Source organism: Amblyraja radiata, chromosome 4 (assembly GCF_010909765.2).
Source record: "Amblyraja radiata isolate CabotCenter1 chromosome 4, sAmbRad1.1.pri, whole genome shotgun sequence".
Lineage (NCBI taxonomy): Eukaryota > Metazoa > Chordata > Chondrichthyes > Rajiformes > Rajidae > Amblyraja > Amblyraja radiata.
In genome coordinates this window covers 12,711,434-12,733,285 of record NC_045959.1, presented here as the reverse complement: position 1 = coordinate 12,733,285, position 21,852 = coordinate 12,711,434, and the positions used below count along the sequence as shown (strand labels likewise).

The 21,852-nt window shown below is 42.8% G+C and overlaps 1 protein-coding gene across 5 annotated transcripts in view; it reads right to left on the bottom strand.

Moving 5' to 3' along the window:
- The window catches only part of asap1 (ArfGAP with SH3 domain, ankyrin repeat and PH domain 1), a 184,700-nt gene that overhangs the window by 144,194 nt on the left and 18,654 nt on the right, over nucleotides 1–21,852 (bottom strand). For all 5 annotated transcript variants that reach the window (XM_033018990.1, XM_033018987.1, XM_033018986.1 and 2 more), the window contains one exon: nucleotides 9,404–9,530. In XM_033018990.1, the coding sequence (XP_032874881.1) occupies nucleotides 9,404–9,530 (127 nt within the window). The remainder of the gene's footprint in view (nucleotides 1–9,403; nucleotides 9,531–21,852) is intronic.

The following is a 21,852-nucleotide window of genomic DNA, read 5'->3' as shown; positions in this document are numbered from 1 at the left end:
TTCAGTAAGGCATTCGACAAGGTTCCGCATGGTAGGCTGCTCTGGAAGGTTAGGACGCATGGGATCCAAGGACAGATAGCTGAATGGATAGCAAAGTGGCTCCATGGAAGGAAGCAGAGGGTGATGGTGGAAGGTTGCTTCTTGGACTGGAGGCCTGTGACTAGTGGTGTGCCACAGGGTTCAGTGCTAGGCCCATTATGGCTTGTCATTTACATCAATGATTTGCATGAGAACATACAGGGCAAGATTAGCAAGTTTGCTGATGATGGTTTTGCAGATAATGAAGATGGTTGAGAAAGATTGCAGCAGGATCTGGATCGATTGGCCAGGTGGGCAGAGGAATGGTTGATGGAATTTAATAGAGAAGTGTGAGGTGTGCATTTTGGGACATCGAATAAGGGTAGGACCTACACAGTAAATGGTAGGCCTCTGGGTATTGTCGTAGAGCGGGGCTCGAAATTAACGGTTGCCCGGTTGCCAATGGCCACCTAAAGTCCCGCAACCTAAAAGACGTGCTATTTTGCCCAGCTTGGCAAGCACCCGGGACACCTGCCGTTCAACTCTGAGCGGGCCCCCCTCTCTATCACTCTCTCTGTCACACTGCGTCTCCGCCCACCATCCGTGTCCGGGTCTCCGCTGTCCGTCCGCTCCTCATCCGCCGGCACGGCCAGCCGCCTTGCACTGCCACGACCTGCACATCCTCCCCCTGCACATGCGCACAACCACGGTCAGCACATCTTTGGCCGCCTTGCACATGCGACTGCCACGGTAACTGGACGGCGCTGGGCACTTTCTCCCTCCCTTTGCATTGTGGGAGATCTGGCCACCATTGCTGTCCGGTCACCAAATCAACGCAGAATCACTCCCTGGAGCTGGAGTAGCTCCCTGGAGTAACTCTTGCTTCTTGGCTTCCTGGTCCTGGTCAATAACAGCCTATTGCACTTTATCTGTTTATTTATTGTGTATATATATGGTCTATGGTATATAGACACACTGAACATTTATCTCCTGTTCTGTATTATGTTACATATTCTGTTGTGCTGCAGAAAGCAAGGATTTAATTGTCCCATGTGGGACATATGACATTAAAATTCTCCTGACTCTTGACGTGGACTTAAGTAAAAAAGGGTTCTTGGGAAAAAAAGAGCTATCTTAAATTTAGTTATGTCTGGTTGGATAACTATGGTAGGGTGAAGACTATTCCATGCTTTAATTGTGCGGGGGAACTCCCTGGAACAGCCAGCATCTCTGGATAGAAGAAATTGGGTGACGTTTCAGGTAGAGAACCTTCTTTAGACTCCCTCTGGTTTTAGTGTTTTTAGTTTAATTTAAAAATACAGCGTGGAAACAGGCCCTTCAGCCCACCGAGTCCAGGCCAACCACCGATCACCCATACACTAGTTCTATCCCACACATTAGCGATGTAAGTCAAGAGTGTTTTATTCTCTCACGTCCCAGTTAGAACAATGAAAACCTTACTTGCAGCAGCACAACAGAATATGTAAACATAGTACTCTGTAAACAATGTTATAAATGAGAAAACAGTGTATATTTGTGTGTGTGTGTGTGTGTGTGTGTGTGTGTGTGTGTGTGTGTGTGTGTGTGTGTGTGTGTGTGTGTGTGATATATATATTCCCACACACGCACACACAATTTCCCTCCTGGGATTAATAAAGTTCTATCGTATAGTATTGTGTATGTAGGTAGAAACTGCAGATGCTGATTTAAACCGAAGATAGACACAAAAAGCTGGCGTAACTCAAAAGGGCAGACAGAATCTCTGGACAAAAGGAAAATATTACGTTTTGGGTTGGGTCTGAAAAAGGTTCCTGCACACCTATGGAATGTAGAAGGAAACAAGATCACCCGGAGAAAACCCATGCGATTAATGGGAAAAGAAGCAAATTCCATACAGACAGGACCCATATTCAGGATCAATTCCAGGTCTCTGGCACTTTTAGGCAACTTTATGGCTAATGTACTGCCCCATAGTCCTGAACTGAAATAAAACATACAGTAGCTGTAAAGGGGGACAAAGCGTCACTTGGAGATTTAAAACTTAAAATGGATAGTTTCTTTTTTTAGTAACCAAAGTTACCAATGTATAATTTTGTGCGTTGGAAAACAAAATATAGTGGCACAACACGCCAGAGATCTGTGTTCAATCCTGGCCTCGGGCAGTGTGTTGAATTTGCACATTCTCCCTGCAAGCTTGTGGGGTTCCTCCCACATCCCAATGACGTATTGGCTTTGTAGATTAACTTGTCTTAAATTGCCCCTAATGTGTAGGGAGTGAGTGAGGAATGTGGGATAACAGAACTTGTGTGAATGGGTGGTAGACAAAAAAGCTGGAGAAAATTAGCGGGTGAGGCAGCATCTATGGAGCAAAGGAATAGGCGACGTTTCGGGTCGAGACCCTTCTTCAGACTGATGTCGGGGGAAGGGGCAGAAAAAAGAAAGGAAGAGGCGGAGACAGCAGGCTGTGGGAGAGCTAGGAATGGGAGGGGAAGGAAGGACAAAGCAAGGACAAACCTGAAATTGGAGAAGCCAATTCATAGAGAATTCATACCGCTGGGGTGTAAACTACCCAAGCGAAATAGGAGGTGCTGTTCCTCCAATTTGCGGTGGGCCTCACTCTGGCCATGGAGGAGGCCCAGGACAGAAAGGTCGGATTCGGAATGGGAGAGGGGGTTGAAGTGCTGAGCCACCGGGAGATCAGGTTGGTTATTGCGAACTGAGTGGAGGTGTTGTGCGAAGCGATCGCCAAGCTGCGTTTGGTCTCACCGAGGTTGATCATACGCTGAATTATCCAACCACATTTTTGTTTGGAAGTGGAAGAAATTGCATTCATTGCGACGTGTAAAAAGAGTTTAGATACTGTATTATAATTTTGCTGCATGTCATTGTGGCATGCATCATGTCTTGATTGGTGAATATGTTTAGTCTGTGACTTTATTTGAAGCAGAAATAATATGCGAATGCTTCATTGAGCATAATTACGACTGGTAACTACGCACTTCGTCCGAGCACATTATCGCACGCCTCATGCAAGCCGTGTTAAATGACCACCTAAACTGTCGTTTGGCAACCTAAAACGCTACCTAGGTTGCCCGGATGGAAACAGAGAAAAAAAGTTAAGTGAGAGCCCTGTATATACACCCACAACCACTGGTCAAACCTAATGGCTTAGCACATCAAAACATTGATACAGAAATTAAAATTTTCAGCATTCGCTGCATACTAATTACACTAAATTTTACGCATCTGATGTCTCACCTCAAAATAATCCAAGCCAACATTGTCTTATTGCCCATATATTCCTCCAAACACAGAATATTGGTTATGCCCAGGTATACAATGCATTGTGCAGAAAATTGGCTGATATATGAAAATCACAATTCGTTGATCAAAACACTTGACCAATTTAAATTTGATGTACACATTACACAGTGATGAATTTTGAGAAGTTTGTATCTGTATGCAATAAAGCTATTGATGCTTCTCAATCAAATGTAACATTAATTTCTCATATTCTCTTCAAACACAAGAGAATAATATGCCATTCTTCCCCTCCTGCCAGCCAATAAGATCACAACTGATTTTATTTTTACTTCTGTGTCACCCTCCTGCACTAACCGTGTCATTTGATATCTAAAAATCAACCCCATTCTTGAATACACAACAAACTGAGCCCTCACCACCATCTTAAATAGAGAATTGCAAAGATTTACTATACTCTGGATTTTTAAAAAAGCTAAATGGTGCCTTCTGACAATATGTACACCCACTACCACTGGTGAAAACTAATGGATTATCATGTTAAAACATTAATACAGAAATTAAATATTTCAACATTCATTGCTACTAATTATACTCAGTACTAATTGACTTCAGGAAGCGAAGCAGTACACACACCCTGGTACAGATATACATTGATAATGTCGAAATAGAGACAGTTGAAAGTTTCAAGTTCTTAGGAATAAATATCACTGACAATTTATCTTAGACCAGCCACATTGAAGCAATGGTCAAAAAAGCTCATCAATGCTTCTATTTCCTTGGAAGACTTTGGACGTTCGACATCTTCAACAACTCTCTCCATTCCTTCTCTCCAGAGATGCTGCCTGTCCAGCTGAGTTACTCCAGCACTTTGTGTTTGTCGTCAACAACCCTCATCAACTTCTACAGATGTGCCACAGAAAGCATTTTATATATCACACAAAAAACACATCAGTATGTATCACAGCATGGTTGGATAACTGCTCCTTCCAAGACCGCAAGAATATGCAGAGTTGTGGCTGTAACCCAGACCATCTCACAAACTAACCTCCCTTCCATGGACTTCATCTACACTTCATGCTGCTTCGGCAAGGTCACCAGCACATTTATGGACTGGACACTTCCTCTTTTCTCCTCTCCCATCAGGCAAGAGGTACAGAAGTTTGAAAATGCATAATTCCAGATGTTATCAGGCAACTGAACCATCCTCTCACCAGTTAGAATGCGGTCCTGACCGACAATCGACCTCATTGGAGGTAAACTATCTTTAAGGGACTTTATTTTGCACTAAATGTTAAGCCATTTATCCTGTATCTGTACATTGTGAACTACTCTGTGGTAATCATGTAGTCTTTTCATTTACTGGATAGCAAGCAACTAAAAGCTTTCACTGTACCTCAGTATGTGACAATAATAGCTAAACTAAATTTAAAATTCCTCATTAAGTTTGCAGATGACACTAAAGTGGGTGGTAATGTAGATAGTGGGGATCATTATCAAAATTTGCAGCAGGATCTTGTTCAGTTGGGCTGAGGAATGGTTGATGACATTTAATACAGAGAAGTGCGAGGTGTTGCAATTTGGGAAGTCTAATTTGGGAAGCAGGACTTACACAGGATTCTGGGGAATGTGGTAGAGCAGAGGATCTACCAGTGCAGGTACATAGTTCCTTAAAAGTGGTGTCACAAGTAGATAGGATGGTCCAGAAGGCTTTCAGCACATTGACCTTCATCAGTCAAAGTATTGAGTATAGAAGTGGGGAGATCATGTGACAGTTGTACACTACATTAGTTAGGCCACATTTAGGGTATTGTGTTCCATTTTGGTCACCCTGTTACAGGAAAGATGTTGTTAAGCTGGAAGGAGCGCAGAGAAGATTTACCAGGACTCGAGGGCCTGAATTATAGGGAGAAATTGAGTAGCCTAGGACTTTATCCCTTGGAGCACAAGAGGATGAGGGGTGATCTTATAGATGTATAATATAACATGAGAGGAATTAATAGGGTAAATACACACTTTTACCCATAGTAAGGGAGTCAAAAACCAGAGGACATAGGTTTCATGTTTAAGAAGGAACTGCAGATGCCGGAAAATTAAAGGTAGACAAAAATGCTGGAGAAACTCAGCGGGTGAGGCAGCATCTATGGAGCTAAGGAAATAGGCAACGTTTTCGGGCCGAAACCCTTCCTCAAACATAGGTTTACAGCGAGTATCCTAGATTTAGTTTTGTCAGGGTGCTGCCATGTCCCAAGGACAAATCGTCCTCCGTAGATTGCCTCTAGTGTGTAGAGAGTGGATGTGAAAGTGGGGTAACATTGAACTTATATGAACTGGTTACTGATGGTCAGCATAGACTCAATAGGCTGAAGGCCCTGTTTCAATGCTCTATCTTTTAATCAATCAAAAAAAATCAAAGTCCTTCCTAAATATGAAAAGCATGTGTATATATCAGCCTGTGTAAGAAGGAACTGCAGATGCTGGTTTAAACCGTAGACACAAAAAACTGGAGTAACTCAGCGGGACAGGCAGCATCTCTGGAGATGCTGCCTGTCCTGCTGAGTTACTCCAGCTTTTTTCTATATACCAGCCTTTCAGATAGTGAGTTCTAGATCCCTATAAACCTCTGTATGAAGAGGGTTTATCATTGACCTCCATGGGCTCTCTGCTAAGGGAAATAAGCCCTTGCTTTTTATTCTGTATTAATTTTATGGAACACTACAGTATTATAATTTTACTCAGTTTCTCTGCCACAGAAGGTAGTTGAGGCCAGTTCATTGGCTATATTTAAGAGGGAGTTAGATGTGGCCCTTGTGGCTAAAAGGATCAGGGGGTATGGAGAGAAGGCAGGGATGGGATACAAGAGTTGGATATCAGCCATGATCATATTGAATGGCGGTGCAGGCTCGAAGGGCCAAATGGCCTACTCCTGCACATATTTTCTATGTTTCCTCTGTTTCTAAGAAAACACCAAGCTGATCTAACTTTTTCCACTGCTAAGATTTTAGTCTTGAATATCCATTGCATTCTCTTCAGTGCAAAAATTTATTTTCTAACAACGTGATGATCAGAATTTGATGCAATACTTAAACCTGCAGTCTAACTAGTGTTGTGCACAATTCTATCGTAAAAGCCTTGCCCATAATATTCTGTCTCATGTAATAAAGCACCCCAATGAATCCTGCATCCTTTCAACATCAACAAATACACAGTCCAAGATACTCATGTTTCTCCACAATTCTCAGCATTAACATCGCCTTGTTGCATCTCCCAAAATGCATTACAACTCTGGAGTCAATTTCATTTGTCATCTTTCTGCCCAACTGACCTGAGCATCTGCAATTTTCTTGCACTCTCACTTACTTGTTGTAAACCAATGTCAATTTTTGTACCTTCTGTAAATTAATAAACACCACAAAAAGCAAGGGTTTGACTACCGTGTCTTTTTGACACCCCGCTGGTAGCAGTCTTCCCGGCATAACACCAAAACAATTCACTTTTGATTCCTGGTGCTAAGTAAATTTGTCGCTGTCTCCTAGATCCCAAAGACTTTTGACATTTGTCCAGTCTGCCAAGAGTCACCTTGTCAAAAACTATATTAATTACATCAAGCATTGTCCTCATTGACTTTTCCAATTACTTCGTATTATCAAGAATGATTTTTGCACTAACAAGTTCAACCAAAATATATTTCAGCATCTATAAAGAATTATGAGATGAAATGTAAGCATTCAAATTTCTCAATACATTATGCAAATAGTCATACAGCATGGAAACAGGCCAACTTGCCCACACCGACCAATATGTCCCATCTACACGTACCAGCTGCTCCATTTGGTCCAAATCCCTCTAAACCTGTCCTATCCCTGTACTTGTCTAACTGTTTCTTAAACATTGCAATAGTCCCTGCCTCAACTATCTCCGCTGACAGCTTGTCCCATATACCCACCACCCTTTGTGTGAAAAAGTTACCCCTCGGGTTCCTATTAAATGTATCATCCTTCACCTTAAACTGTCCTCTGGTTCACTATTCCCCACACTCCGAGGATGAGACTCTTTATGTCTACCCGATCTATTCCTCTCTTGATTTTATGCACCTCTAAAAGATCAACCCTCATTCATCCTCCTGCGCTCAAGGAATAGAGTCCCAGCCAGCTCAATTTCTCCCTAGGGGTCAAGGAAAGAGCATTCACGTCGCGGCCCTGTTTCCACCAATCTATCCGCTACCACGCACAAGAAGCGACAGGACAGACATCATTGTGCAGATGCCGAGAAATGTGTTCAGCTCTGGCTGAACAACTTCTAATCTTGTGTGTGGACTCGATAAGAAGAAGAAGAACTTCTCCCTATAGCTCAGACCCTCAAGTCCTGGCAACATTCCTGTAAATCTTCTCTGTACCCTTTCCAATTTGACATCTTTCCTATAACGATGAAGGACAATGGGCCAAAAACTGGTTTGACCACCCTATCTTCCTGTGACGCCAGCTTCAAGAAATTATGTATAGGAAGGAACTGCAGATGCTGGTTGAAATCAAAGATAGACACAAAATGCTGGAGTAACTCAGCAGAACAGGCAGCATCTCTGGAGAGAAGGAATGGGTGACGTTTTGGGTCGAGACCCTTCTTATTATGTACCTGCACTCCTAGATCCCTCTGCTCTACAACACTCCCAGAGCCCTACCATTCACTGTGTAGTTCACTGTTTAGGTAAATAACATAACTAGAAAATGGCCATTTGAACAAAGCACTTAAAACAAAGTTTAATATTAACAATATTGTCAGGGCAACAACTATCTTGCTCCACAATCCACATATAATAGCATTATGTTATTTTCTTGGCATTATATTCCATGCAAGCGGTTTTAGTCCTAGCCTAATTAAGTGAAGGATGGCGATAACATGCCATCTCCCAATAAGATAATCACAGAAGCATTCAAATTATGCCTTAGCAGCATGTTCAGGACAGATATTGAGGGCTGAAGGGCCTGTTCTGTGCTGGGTTCTAGTATGCCATCCAGTCAACGCTCAGTTAAAACATTTCACAAGCGCCTCTGACAGCCTAGTTCCCATCTTCCTCAATGATAGATTCTAGAGATACAAGGGCAATTTGATATTTTAAGAAATTAACATCTTAAAAATAAAGAAACGCAAAATAAATTGCAGATACTAAAATTTTCTGAGCGAACCAAGAAATGAATTGAGTAAAGGTACAGCCTTAGGCCCAGTTGCCACCCCAATTCTACACCAATAGCAACCCTGAAACGTTGTCAGAGGCGATGAAAAATCCATCATGGAAATGCAATAATTAAGACTTTATAGCCTTCATCAATCAAGACGCAAGGCCAGCCACGTACCACCATTTAAAAAAGCTTTAAATCTTTTAAAAAGGGATGGGAAGAACTATAAAGAAGGAAAATACAATTTAGATTGCTCGGTGACAGAAAATCCAATTGGCTCTTTAAAGTTTAATATGAAAAAAATTACATGGGCAGTCTGGAAAGACTGACGATACCCAGAACACTGGAATAATAAAATTAGTCTTTCGCCAGAATATTACAACACCACAAACGCAGTGCTACAAATCTGTCTTTCACAAGCTCTGCCAAACATGGGGAGGGTTACAGGAAGAAAGGTGCTGTCTATCTTTTGCTGACACATGCACACAAAAAAGAACACAATATTGGAGAAAGGGCACATGTAATAAATTCCTCTGCGCGCACGTCCTTCAGAAACTGAGCGGGATCATGGAATATCCCGCAAGAGCAAAAAAAAAAATGTTTTAATAGGAAATGTGGTTGGAATTAAAAGGGGATGCGGAATAAGGTTGGACAGCTACTAGAGATGTAACCAGCCCCATCACCGACGGTCAAAGCTCGCCCCCCAGCACCTTGAATTATGCAACCATGAAATGCGCAGACTTCCAAGAGAAAAAGCAGGGAGGAACGAAGCACACACGGCAGCGTGCCTGCAGTAGAGCCAGCGGCATCTGCAACACAGCAAGACAGATGGCTGCCTTTCTCCCAGCCCCCTTGTTTTGCTTGTCCCTCCTTCCTTCCCAATTGCTCTTGCTCTCTCTCTCTCTCTAGCCCAACACCCCGAAGAGCTCGACTGCGCCACACGACCTTACCTCCTCGAGCAGGGACGCCGTGTTCCTACAGTTGAGTAGCTTGGTGGTGAAGCTGGAGGTGGTCGGCGAGTTGTAATCTTCCGTCGTTTCGGCGATGAACTCCGATACGGATATTTGATCGGGCATCCTTCACAGTGGCGGGAGATGGGGGATGGAAGGAGGAAGAGCGGCAAGGAAAAGCCAAGGGTCCAGGTGATGGTGGTGGTGTGGGAGGGAAGGGGAGGGTGAACATGAAAAGAGAAACAATAACGAGAGCAGATTAATCACAAGCTCCCCTCGTTGCAGCCGCCGCCGCCACAGCCACAGCCACCGAGTTTGCTGCGCTACCTCGCGCACGCGCGCCCGACGTCTCCTCCCCCAACCCCGCAGTCGGCCGCTCGTGCGCGCGCGCGCATCGCGCTCAGGCCGGCGGTTGCCCGCGCGCGCGCCAGGTCACGTCACGTCACGTCGCGCCGCACGCGTTCGCTTCCACTCGCCGTCCGGCTCGAGGTAGCCGGTCACGTGCCAAAAGAGGCGAAAAAAACCACAAGGCAGTGCAGTGCGCACGCGTCGAATGCAGCACCATCAATGCCCACTCCCTCCCTCCAACCTTTCTTTGTTAGTTGAGGGTCTCCATCATCCCTGGAAGGCCAAGGTAAAACAAATTGTCCGCAAATGACCCCATTCCCTGCGATGCAATAAGGTCAGAATCACTAAAGATATAATGTCTGCATTGCTACCTGTACCATATGCATAATGGCAGAGGATCAAATAGATGACAGAATTGAATGTGCGGCTTAAAGGATGATGTGAGAGAAAGGGTTGTTTTTTGGGGGGTCACCGCCATCACTAACTCTAACCCTAACGAGGAAGTTATTCGAAAAAAAAAAAAGACACAAAGTTCTGGAGTAACTGAGTGGGTCAGGCAGCATCTCTGGAGAATATGGACCAGCGACGTTTCGGACCGGTTCTGAATTTGAATTAGACAATAGACAATAGGTGCAGGAGTAGGCCATTTGGCCCTTCGAGCCAGCACCGCCATTCAATGTGATCATGGCTGATCATCCCCAATCAGTACCCCGTTCCTGCCTTCTCCCCATATCCCCCGACCGCTATGTTTAAGAGCCCTATCTAGCTCTCTCTTGAAAGCATCCAGAGAACCTGCCTCCACCGCCCTCTGAGGCAGAGAATTCCACAAAATTAGACAAAAGTGCTGGAGAAACTCAGCGGGTGAGGCAGCATCTATGGAGCGAAGGAAATAGGCAACGTTTCGGGCCGAAACCCTTCTTCAAACTTATGTGAGCGTGGGGATGTAAAGAAGAAAGGAAGAGGTGGAGCCAGTGGGCGGAGGGAGAGTTGAGAAGGGGAGGAGAAAGTAAGAACTATCTGAAACTAGAGAAGTCAATGTTCATACCGCTGGGTTGCAAACTGCCCAGGTGAAGTATGATGTGCTGCTCCTGCAATTTACGGTGGTCCTCACTCTGGCCATGGAGGAGGCCGAGGACAGAAAGGTCGGATTCGGAATGGGAGGGGGGGTTGAAGTGCTGAGTCACCGGGAGATCAGGTAGGTTAATGCGAACCAAGCAGAGGTGTTCGGCGAAGCGATCGCCAAGCCTACGCTTGGTCTCACCGATGTAGAGCAGCTGACATCTAGAGCAGCGGATGCAATAGATGAGGTTGGAGGAGGTGCAGGTGAACCTCTGCCGCACCTGGAAAGACTGCTTGGGTCCTTTCAATTGGGGGGAGGTAAAGCGACAAGTGTAGCATTTCTTGCGGTTGCAAGAGAAAGTGCCCAGAGAGGGGGTGGTTCTGGTGGGAAGGGACGAATTGACCAAGGAGTTACGGAGGGAGCGGTCTCTGCGAAAAGCAGACGGGGGATGAGATGTGGCAAGTGGTGGGGTCACGTTGGCGGTGGCAAAAATGACGAAGGATTATTTGTTGTACATGATGGCTGGTAGGGTGGAAGGTGACAACAAGGGGGACTGCCCTTGCTACGAGTGGGGGGATGGGGAGTGAGAGTAGAGTCACGGGTTATAGAAGAGACCCTGATGAGAGCCACATCTATTGTAGAGGAGGGGAACCCCCGTTCCCTGAAGAATGAGGACAACTCCGATGCCCTGGTGTGGAACACCTCATCCTGGGTGCAGATGCAGTATAGACGGAGGAATTGGGAGTAGGGGATGCAGTCCTTACAGGAAGCAGGGTGGGAAGAAGTGTAGTCCAGATAGCCATGGGAGTCAGTGGGTTTATAGTGGGTGTCAGTCAGGAGTCTATCCTCTGCGATGGAGATAGTGAGGTCAAGAAATGGTAGGGAAATGTTGGAAATGGTCCAGGTGTATTTGAGTGCCAGATGGAAGGTAGGTGGAAGAGAGTATCAGTAGACGGGGATTGGTTGCTTCTTCGGTCGAGGAAGAAACGGAGGGCTTTGAGACCCACCTGGTGAGGGATGGAGGTGTAGAGTGACTGGAGTGACAATTTGAATTGTCTGGGACCAGCATCCTGGTAAATTTAAGAGCTGTAATACAAGTAATAGTTGGTAGGATTCAGGTGGAGTGAAAATGTACGTTAAAATAAGGGGATAACTTTAAGGTGAAAAGGGGAAATTTAAATGAGATTTACGAGGCAAGTGTGTTTTACACAGCATGGTAGACGCTTGGAACACTGCTAGCGGAATTGATAGAATCACATACAACAGAAATTTGAAGAGTCTTTGAGACAGGCATGCGCACAGGCTAGAAATAGAGGATATAAAATATGTTCAGTTAGATGTGCAGTTTTAATTGGCATCATGGTTGGCCAGAGAGCCTGTTCCTGTGCTACATAGTTCGAAGTTCTAAATGGCATGGTATTGCATAATAACCATATAGGAGAAGATAACTGATAATGTGAGAGGAATGGACAGTGCATACAATAAGAACGCAATGAGGATTAATGATTAAAAGGCAAAGTTAAAGGGTCTATCTGGATGCACAGAAGGTGAGCTTATTGAAACATAAGATTATGGGGGGTGTTGATAAAGATGATGCTGGAAGGTGGTATTATCCAGAACTAGAGACCATTTTCAAATGGGGGGTGACATGTTGTAGATCAGCCCAGGAAAAGGTCCTTCATTCCCATAATGTCTGCTGAACATGATGCCAAATTAAACTAATCTCTGCTGCTTTTTCGTGCTCTATCACTGCAGATTGCATGTGCCTATCTGAAAGCGTGTCCCACCACTCTGTGTGGAAAAACATGCCCTGCACATCTCCTTTAAACTTTCCACCTCTTATTTAAAAACTAGTCCCCTTTAGCCTTTGATATCTACACTGTGGAAAAAGGTTCTGACTTTTCGCAATTTTATATACTTCTATCAAGTCTTACCTCAACCTCTGATGCTCCAAAGAAAACAATCCAAGTTTTTACAAAAACATTTTCTGAAAAACTTGGGACCATTCATCAGACTGATTGTGGTGTGTTTATGGGGAGGGAGAGGGGGGAGGTGGTGGAGAAATCTGGAAGAGAGGAGGGGAAGGACAATATGTGTATACAATGTCTGGCAAGTGATAGGTGGATACAGGTGAGGAGGATTCCTGATAGGTAGATGGTTGGAAAAGGCCAGTGATGAAAATCTAAATGTGTGAGATTAGGATGGAAGGGTTGTGCATTGTGAAGCCAGAGCAAGGACTGGAGCCTTTTGGGAGAAGTAGGCAGGCTAAGACTTCATTCCTTAGAGTGCAAGCAGCCCAGGGGGGTGGTGGGGGTGATGTCATGAGAGGTGTGTAAGATCACGAGGAATAGATAGGGTGAATGCACAGAGTCTTTTACCCAAAGTACAGGAATCAAGAACCAGAGGACATAGGTTTAAGGTGAGAGGGGAAAGATTTAATGGGAACCTGAGGGGCACCATTTTCACACAGACGGTGGTGGGTAGATGGAATGAGTTGCCGGAGAAGGTAGTTGAGGCAGTTACTATAACAACATTGAAAATACATGGATAGGAAAGGTTTAGAGGGATAGGGGTCAAGTGTGGGCAGGTGGGTCTAGTATAAATGGTCTATGTTGGTTGGCATGGGTAAGTTGGGCTGAGGGGACCTGTTTCCATGCTGAATGACTCCATGTCTCTAATGTAGGTGGAAGAGGAGGGGGGAGAGGGGATATGGGCGCGAGGTCAGGTGGGAAGAGAAAAAAAGGGGGCTATTTGTGGATAGGTTCCTAATATTGGAGAATTCAATGTTCATACTTTTAGGTTGTAAGCTACCCAAGTGGAATATGAGGTGCTGTTGCACCATTTTGCATGTGGCCTCACTTTGGCAAGAGAAGAGGCCCAGGACAGAAAGGTTGGTATGGGGAAGGGGAGTTCAAATAATTAGCAACCAGGGAATCCTGCAGGCCTGTCAAGAATGGGCCTACCAGAACACCGCCCTGTCTGAAGCCATTTGTTGCCATCCCTGATTTTTCCTGGTCTCTTCTCACCAGCTCTACTCCACCCCCCACTTTCTGTCTGACGAAGTGTCCCAACTCAAAATGTCCCTCATCCTTTTTCTCCAGAGATGCTGCAGAAGCTGAGACAGGGAAATTGATAATGTGCATAATGAAATAAAGGCAATGTTAAGAAAATTATGGCTTATCAATAGAAGACACAATGATATAACAAAACTAATTGCAAATCAGAACAGGAGAGAGAAACTTACAATAGTTAAAACATTCTGTAGAGAAGGTGCTGGGTTAATTAATGGAACTGCAGGCTGACAACTAAAGCCTGGACAAGGCCTGAATACTGGGTTCCAAAGGAAGTGGCTGCAAGGATCTTAAGGATACATTACTTATAACCTTTCAAAGATCTCTTGTGTCTGGAAAGGGCTCAGTGAATCAGAAAGCCACAAATGTAACATTGCCATTTAAGAAGGAGGGAGTGAAAATAGGGAACTGCAGGCGAGTAAGACTAACATCTGTCATTAGGTAAATGCTGGGATCCATTACTGAGGAAGTGGTAACAAGATACATAGAAAAATATAATATGATTAGGCAGAGTCAAGGTGGTTCCATAAGATAGAAATAGTGTTTGACAAATTTAGTAGAATCTTTTTGGGATATACAATTGAGAACCACCAGTATAGTGTATTTGGATTTCTAAAAGGCATTTGAAAATATGTTTAAAAAAAGTAGCTGTTTGAAGGTTATACAGTTCAAATAAAGGATTAGTTAACTGACAGGAAATACATGGTAGGAATAACCTGTCTGTTTCAGGCCACCAATTATAATTGGTGGAGAACCACAAGATTCAATGAATCGCTAAGGCATCAGCTATTTACAATTTACATTAATAATTTAGAGAGAGTCAATACTGTGTGTATTGTATTAATATAAATAGGTGGGAAAGTAAGAAGATCATAACACATCTGGAAAGGGGTAAAGGTTGTGAGTGGGTCAAAAAATTACCTCCCTGCTCCCTGCCCTTCCTCTTTCCTCCTCCCTCAATCATTCCCTTTGCCTCTCTTTCCCCCCACCACCACTTTCCATTGCCCTCACTTCCTCTTATTTCCCCATCATTCTTTAATCATTTCTCTCTTGGTTAAACAAACAGCTGTCAGTTGAAATACTGGAACTGTAGTGGCTCTTGAGCAACTGTACCTGAAAGGAAAGGGTGAAGAGAAGAGCATTCTGCTTGCTGGCTAGATAGTATGTTAATTGCTACAACACATCTAGCTTGCAACCAGTTCTACTTTCCCCTTTGAGTCTAAAATACACACAAAACTGCATGGAAGGTCATGCTTACACTGCTGAAGGCAGCAGTAGGCAACTATGTCAGAGGAAGACAAACCAATGACCTATCCCAACTCTACCATCACAACAGCAGCACATTCTACATTGTTCCACCACTGCTGTTCTCCCTTCAGTGAACCAATCACAAACAGTGGAAGAACATATGTACAAACAGAACTTGTGACATATTGCAATACCTTGTCATGTTAAAATTCTCAAAAACCCTCTGGATTAGCTTCAGAAACCATAGTAATTTCCTATTACCCCAAATTGTGAGTTTAAGTATGAGGCAAGATCGACATCAAGTTCTATTTAATTGTTCAAAACCCTTTATATTGAGAAGGGTTTCGGCCCGAAACGTCGCCTATTTCCTTCGCTCCATAGATGCTGCTGCACCCGCTGAGTTTCCCCAGCAATTTTGTGTACCTTTATATTGAGATGTTGTTTTCCTTTTTTTTTCAACAACTAGCAAATTAAGTCCTTATTTCTCAAAACGTTCAAAGTTTTAGGATTTAAAATAATTCATCCTTTCTAAAATTTGTTTGAGACCAATGTCCCATTACCCTTTATATCCCAAGTTATGGATACTTTGAAAAATCATAATAATTCAGATACTGCATGATGTATTCAATTTCAATGACTATAAGCTCATTCAGATGTTAACTCATTATTTATATAGAGCTATTCAAACACATTCACTCCATCCATCCACTGCTGCTAATATGCTTTGCAATGTTAATATTGGCCATTGGCACCTTGAAAACACTCATATCATGTTGGATCCATTATATGGGACACAACCTGGGAAGCTGCCGCAAATTGCATTTTATGTACGCAATATCACCAAAATGACAGCATAAGTTAGCCTTCAAAGTGACATGGACCTTCTGGTCTTTTTTATTCTTTGGCCATGGTTTCAAACCACTGCACTTGTCTTGAAATACTTGGCTGAAACGTTTAATAAATAACATGATTATCATCAGAAGCCATGCAGTGAGAATACCACTCTTCTACTAGTGGAACTGTTATTCTTTCTGGCTTTCTTTCCCCACTCCAATTGCCTGTTCAAAAAGTGCCCTGGAGAAAACATACTTCAGACAGCTGGCTCCAGCTGAGCACAGGTGCAATCGCAGTTTGCACAACTCTGGGGCTATGGATATTTCCACCTGTAACAACATGAGATTAATTACCAACTCCCTTAAACCATGATTCCTTTCATAAATTGACAGACTACCAGCACACTCTGGAAATTTTGGGTGGTTCAAAATATGTGACAAACCTTCATCATGATAGCAACACAATTGCATTGTAGATAGTGCAGGTATCAGTGCACAATTGCAGATAGTTCCAGTGACCTGATTTGATTCTGATCTCGGGGGCTGTGTATTTGCATGTCAAGTCAAGTCAAGTTTATTCGTCACATACACATACGAGATGTGCAGTGAAATGAAAAGTGGCAATGCTTGCGGATTGTGCAAAAAAAAAAACAAACTACAAAACAGAATGGAACAGAATCACATATTCACATATTACATATTTGTGGAAGGAAAAAATAAGAAAAAACAGCAATTTAAAAAAGACACCACACAACAGTAAATTGGTACAATAATGTTAGTCCCTGGTGAGATAGGAGTTTACAGTCCTAATGGCCTCTGGGAAGAAACTCCTTCTCATCCTCTCAGTTTTCACAGCATGACAACGGAGGCGTTTGCCTGACTGTAGCAGCTGGAACAGTCTGTTGCTGAGGAGGGAGGGGTCTCCCATGATCTTGGCATTATGGTTTCCTTCCACATCCCATTGATATAATGGTTGTTAGAGTAATTGGCCACAGTAAATTGTCCCTAGTGAAAGTAGCTGAGGGAGGGTCAGGGTGAGGTTGATGCATATGTGAGAGAATAGACCAGGATCATAGACACAAAATGCCGACACAAAAAAATAGGAACATAACTCAGCGGGTCAGGCAGCATCTCTGGAGAAAAGGAATAGGTGATGTTTTGGGTCGAGACACGTCTTTAAACCCTTATAACAGAAACAGACCCACGATACAATTTAAACTAATTCCATCTATCTGCACTTGGTCCATATTCTTCCATTTGCTGCCCTCATTGTAGACTTCAGGAAGTCCAGGGGCAGCACGCACACCCCCATCCACATTAACGGGACGGAGGTGGAACGTGTTTCTAGCTTCAGGTTCCTGGGAGTCAACATCTCCGTGGCCTCTCTTGGACCCACAATACCTCAACTCTGATCAAGAAGGCTCACCAGCGTCTCTTCTTCCTGAGGAGACTGAAGAAGGTCCATCTGTCTCCTCAGATCCTGGTGAACCTCTACCGCTGCACCATCGAGAGCATCCTTACCAACTGCATCACAGTATGGTATGGCAACTGCTCTGTCTCCGACCGGAAGGCATTGCAGAGGGTGGTGAAAATTGCCCAACGCATCACCGGTTCCTCGCTCCCCTCCATTGAGTCTGTCCAAAGCAAGCGTTGTCTGCGGAGGGCGCTCAGCATCGCCAAGGACTGCTCTCACCCCAACCATGCACTGTTTACCCTCCTACCATCCGGGAGGCGCTACAGGTCTCTCTGTTGCCGAACCAGCAGGTCCAGGAACAGCTTCTTCCCGGCGGCTGTCACTCTACTCAACAACGTACCTCGGTGACTGCCAATCACCCCCCCCCCCCCCGGACATTTATTATTATTTATTCAAATCATTTGCTATGTCGCTCTTCCAGGGAGATGCTAACTGCATTTCGTTGTCTCTGTACTGTACACTGACAATGGCAATTAAAATTGAATCTGAATCTGAATCTGAATCTCATATAACCATATAACCATATAACAATTACAGCACGGAAACAGGCCATCTCGGCCCTTCTAGTCCGTGCCGAACACTTATTCTCCCCTAGTCCCATCTACCTGCACTCAGACCATAACCCTCCATTCCTTTCCCGTCCATATAATTATCCAATTTATTTTTAAATGATAAAATCGAACCTGCCTCAACCACCATCACAGGAAGCTCATTCGACACAGCTACCACTCTCTGAGTAAAGAAGTTCCCCCTCATGTTACCCCTAAACTTCTGTCCCTTAATTCTCAAGCCATGTCCTCTTGTTTGAATCTTCCCTACTCTCAATGGGAAAAGCTTATCCACGTCAACTCTGTCTATCCCTCTCATCATTTTAAAGACCTCTATCAAGTCCTCCCTTAACCTTCTGCGCTCTAAAGATTAAAGACCTATCTTGTTCAACCTTTCTCTGTAACTTAATTGCTGAAACCCAGGCAACATTCTAGTAAATCTCCTCTGTACTCTCTATTTTGTTGACCTTTTTTTTGTTGCGAACCCTCGAGCCGAGGGTTCGCACCACACGTGGCTAACCACCAGGAACCGCCACATGCTATAAATATTCAACAGAATAGGCAGCATCTGTACAGAGAGAAGCTTGGGAATATTTGTAGTTGGACCTTTCATAGAGTAGTTTTGGTGGAAGGTCACAGTCCTAAATCTGTAACTTTAATGCAGGCAAACGAGACTTGGGTAGATGGGTGCAAACATCAGCATGGACCTGGTAGGTCAAAGGGCCTGTTCAATACTGTAGCACTCCATATTATATGGCGCTATATCTTTTTCAAAGCTTCTTGCTGACCCAAGGAGTATTTCTAGCGTTTTCAATTTTTATTTTGGTTTCTTAGCTTCGGAATGTTTGGAATTTATTACAGTACTTTCAGCTACGTTGTCACTACATTTTGCTTCCATCTTTTCAATCTTTTCCAATATTTTTATATCTAAGGTTTTACCTTGCTAAACTGCTTAATTCTATGATCTCACGGGAAAGAATGATGATTAAATTGTCCCATTTATTTAACTGATTTGTTGCCTTCCTTGCAAGTATGACAATGATATTTTTCAGCACAATATATTTCAAAAGAAGGTTACATGTGCAAGCCACTGCTACATGCACATGCTTAAAATGCTTTTTCATTGTACTCTCACTGTACCTCGGTACACATGACATTAAACTCAAACTCATTGATGTGATGCTTTGTGCAGGTGAGTGAAGGAGGATAATCACATAATTTGCAGAACTCCTTTTCCAAGAAATTCTGTACCAGAACTGAAAATCAGAATACCCGAATAATATGCCTATATCTTTCTGGTGAATACTTTCAGACTTTTAAATTTCTCCCCACAATTTGTACCTGAAAAATGTAAAGCGCAATGATTTGCAGATGGTCTTAATTTTCCTGTCAGGAAAACTAAGGAACTCTCTTAAAAACCAAAAGTATAAAAAAGGACTTGGTTATGAATGCTATCTGCAAACCTACTCTCAATAAAAGGCCAAAAATCTGTAAGTTTGATAAATGATAGCAAAACAAAACAACCCTTTGTCTTGATGAATTAAGTGCATGTTTGCTTCTGTGCCCTAGGTTTATAACAAAGCTGTACCAGGTTGCAGGCAGATGATTTATGCACACTGGGAAATATCTAATAAAGGTTAAAAGAAATATGACAGTCTCTTTATTTCCTTTATGGCATTATGATAAATAATTTAAAGGACATAGAATTTCAGATCTACCATACTATCCCTAGGGGAAATATCTGACCTAAAAAGCACCAGCATTATGTGCAGCTGACTTGTATATTCTATTTTATTTCTCACATCTTATGCCACTGAATGCCTTCTCCTTCTTATGCCTTCTCTGCCACAGAGGGTAGTTGAGGCCAGTTCATTTGCTATATTTAAGAGGGAGTTAGATGTGGCCCTTGTGGCTAAAGGGATCAGGGGGTATGGAGAGAAGGCAGGTACAGGATACTGAGTTGGATGATCAGCCATGATCATAGTGAATGGCAGTGCAGGCTCGAAGGGCCGAATGGCCTACTCCTGCACCTATTTTCTATGTTTCTATGTATCATAGTCTACAAAAAAAATGAATCACCAAAATTCATTGAATATTTCAAGATATGTGTGTATACAATGATCATCATTACTTTCTCTTCACACTATTTCAGCAGTTGATTTACAACCATTTACAACAGCAGAAACAATTAGTTGACTATGATGGATCTCTAATAGTAGCCAACAAATATTTAACTGAGTGCCTCATTGTTTCAAATGAATGCATTGCCTGAAGATAAAGATCTTGAATGAAAATATTGAGGGAAGGTAGACAACATTTTATGAAATTGAAAAAAAATGAGCTTTCATGTTCAAAAATAAATATTTATACTGTTTATCCCCATTACTGTGTAAAGCTCACAAAAGCACTTTCCTGGAAACTTCTAAATATAATTGCCTTTTATTTTCCTTGCAAGCACCATAGATATTCTGTAAGAAATAACAGCAAATCTGTTGTTCCCAAAGATAGTCAGCAATAATGACCAGTTAATCCATATCTGTGATATTAAATGAGCGATAAATATTGACCTGGACATTGTGGTAACCAAAGATCCTATCTGCTATAAGATCTTCGGTGGTAACTCTCTTACACCAAATAGTTCTGCAACTTCTTTTGTATCCAATTTAGAAACTGAAACATCTAATTAGCACCTCAAGCAGTGCTCCTTCCACAGTGTAAAGCCAACACCTTATGATTAAGTCTCAAGAGAAGGGCTTGAACCCTCTGTCAACTGAGTGCTACCAACAGACCCCGCTTGATATTTGAATAGTTAAGCCAAACATCAGCAAATGGTGTTCCAAAATTCACACCATCACTATTCTTTAAAATAATAAATGAAAAATGTCTCATATCTTTGGAATTAATTTTAAATTATTCAAACATTGAATAATTATAACAAAAGGAAGTACTGGGAAAAATAAAACTAAAATTATAGTCAGGTGTTAATCAATTAATACGAAGAAAAATAAATCATCTGTGCACCTTCTTTCTCTTATCTCTGCTTAACCCCCAAAAAATATTTTGTGTCGGTCTTTTCCTTCTTCAGTGCTTATTGTTTCCCTTACACATGCATGTACATCATATTATCACCTTATTTCCTTTCCTCATGTATTTCCAAAGTTTGTAGCTGAAACACAGTCAGAGAAGATAGTGAGATACTGGATTAAAGGCTTATAATTTATTGATTCTGAGTCTACACTCCATTCACACTGGACTGAAAGCTTCCATGAAGTCCCAGTGTGCTTAATTTACTGATGCAATTAAGCAGAAACTGTTCAATTGAAAATACTAGGTCATATGAGTAATACTCATCTCATATAAAGAAGCACTGAACAAAGAAATTATCTTGAATTGAAGAACATGCACATTCTACAAAATATTTTCAAGTGTTTTAATTGATGAAAGAAATTTTAATGTAAGTATTTAATATTGGATCTGTATTTTCTGCCAGTAATAACCTGTTTAGTACTAATTTACTTCTTAATGTTTTCTTTGTCTTAGGGTAATTTCTTCAAGAGAATCAAGGATAGGTTATTTCTATGAATATTCACTTTATAATTTGGAGTTCAGTTTTATATTTTACTAGACTAAGTGGGACCCGTTGGGTCCCGTCCCAACGCGCGTTTGCGGGGGGGGGGGGGGGGCTGCGGCTTCCCACACACACTAACCACCCCCCTCGATATTACATTAATATTATTAATTCGCTCCTTTTACACCATTCCCCGCCCTATCCACTCACGCATAGCCCCCAACTCGCGGGCATGGCTAGAGAGGGAGATGGAGGGGGGTAGAGAGAGAGAGAGGGCAGAGGCAGAGGGCAGAGACAGG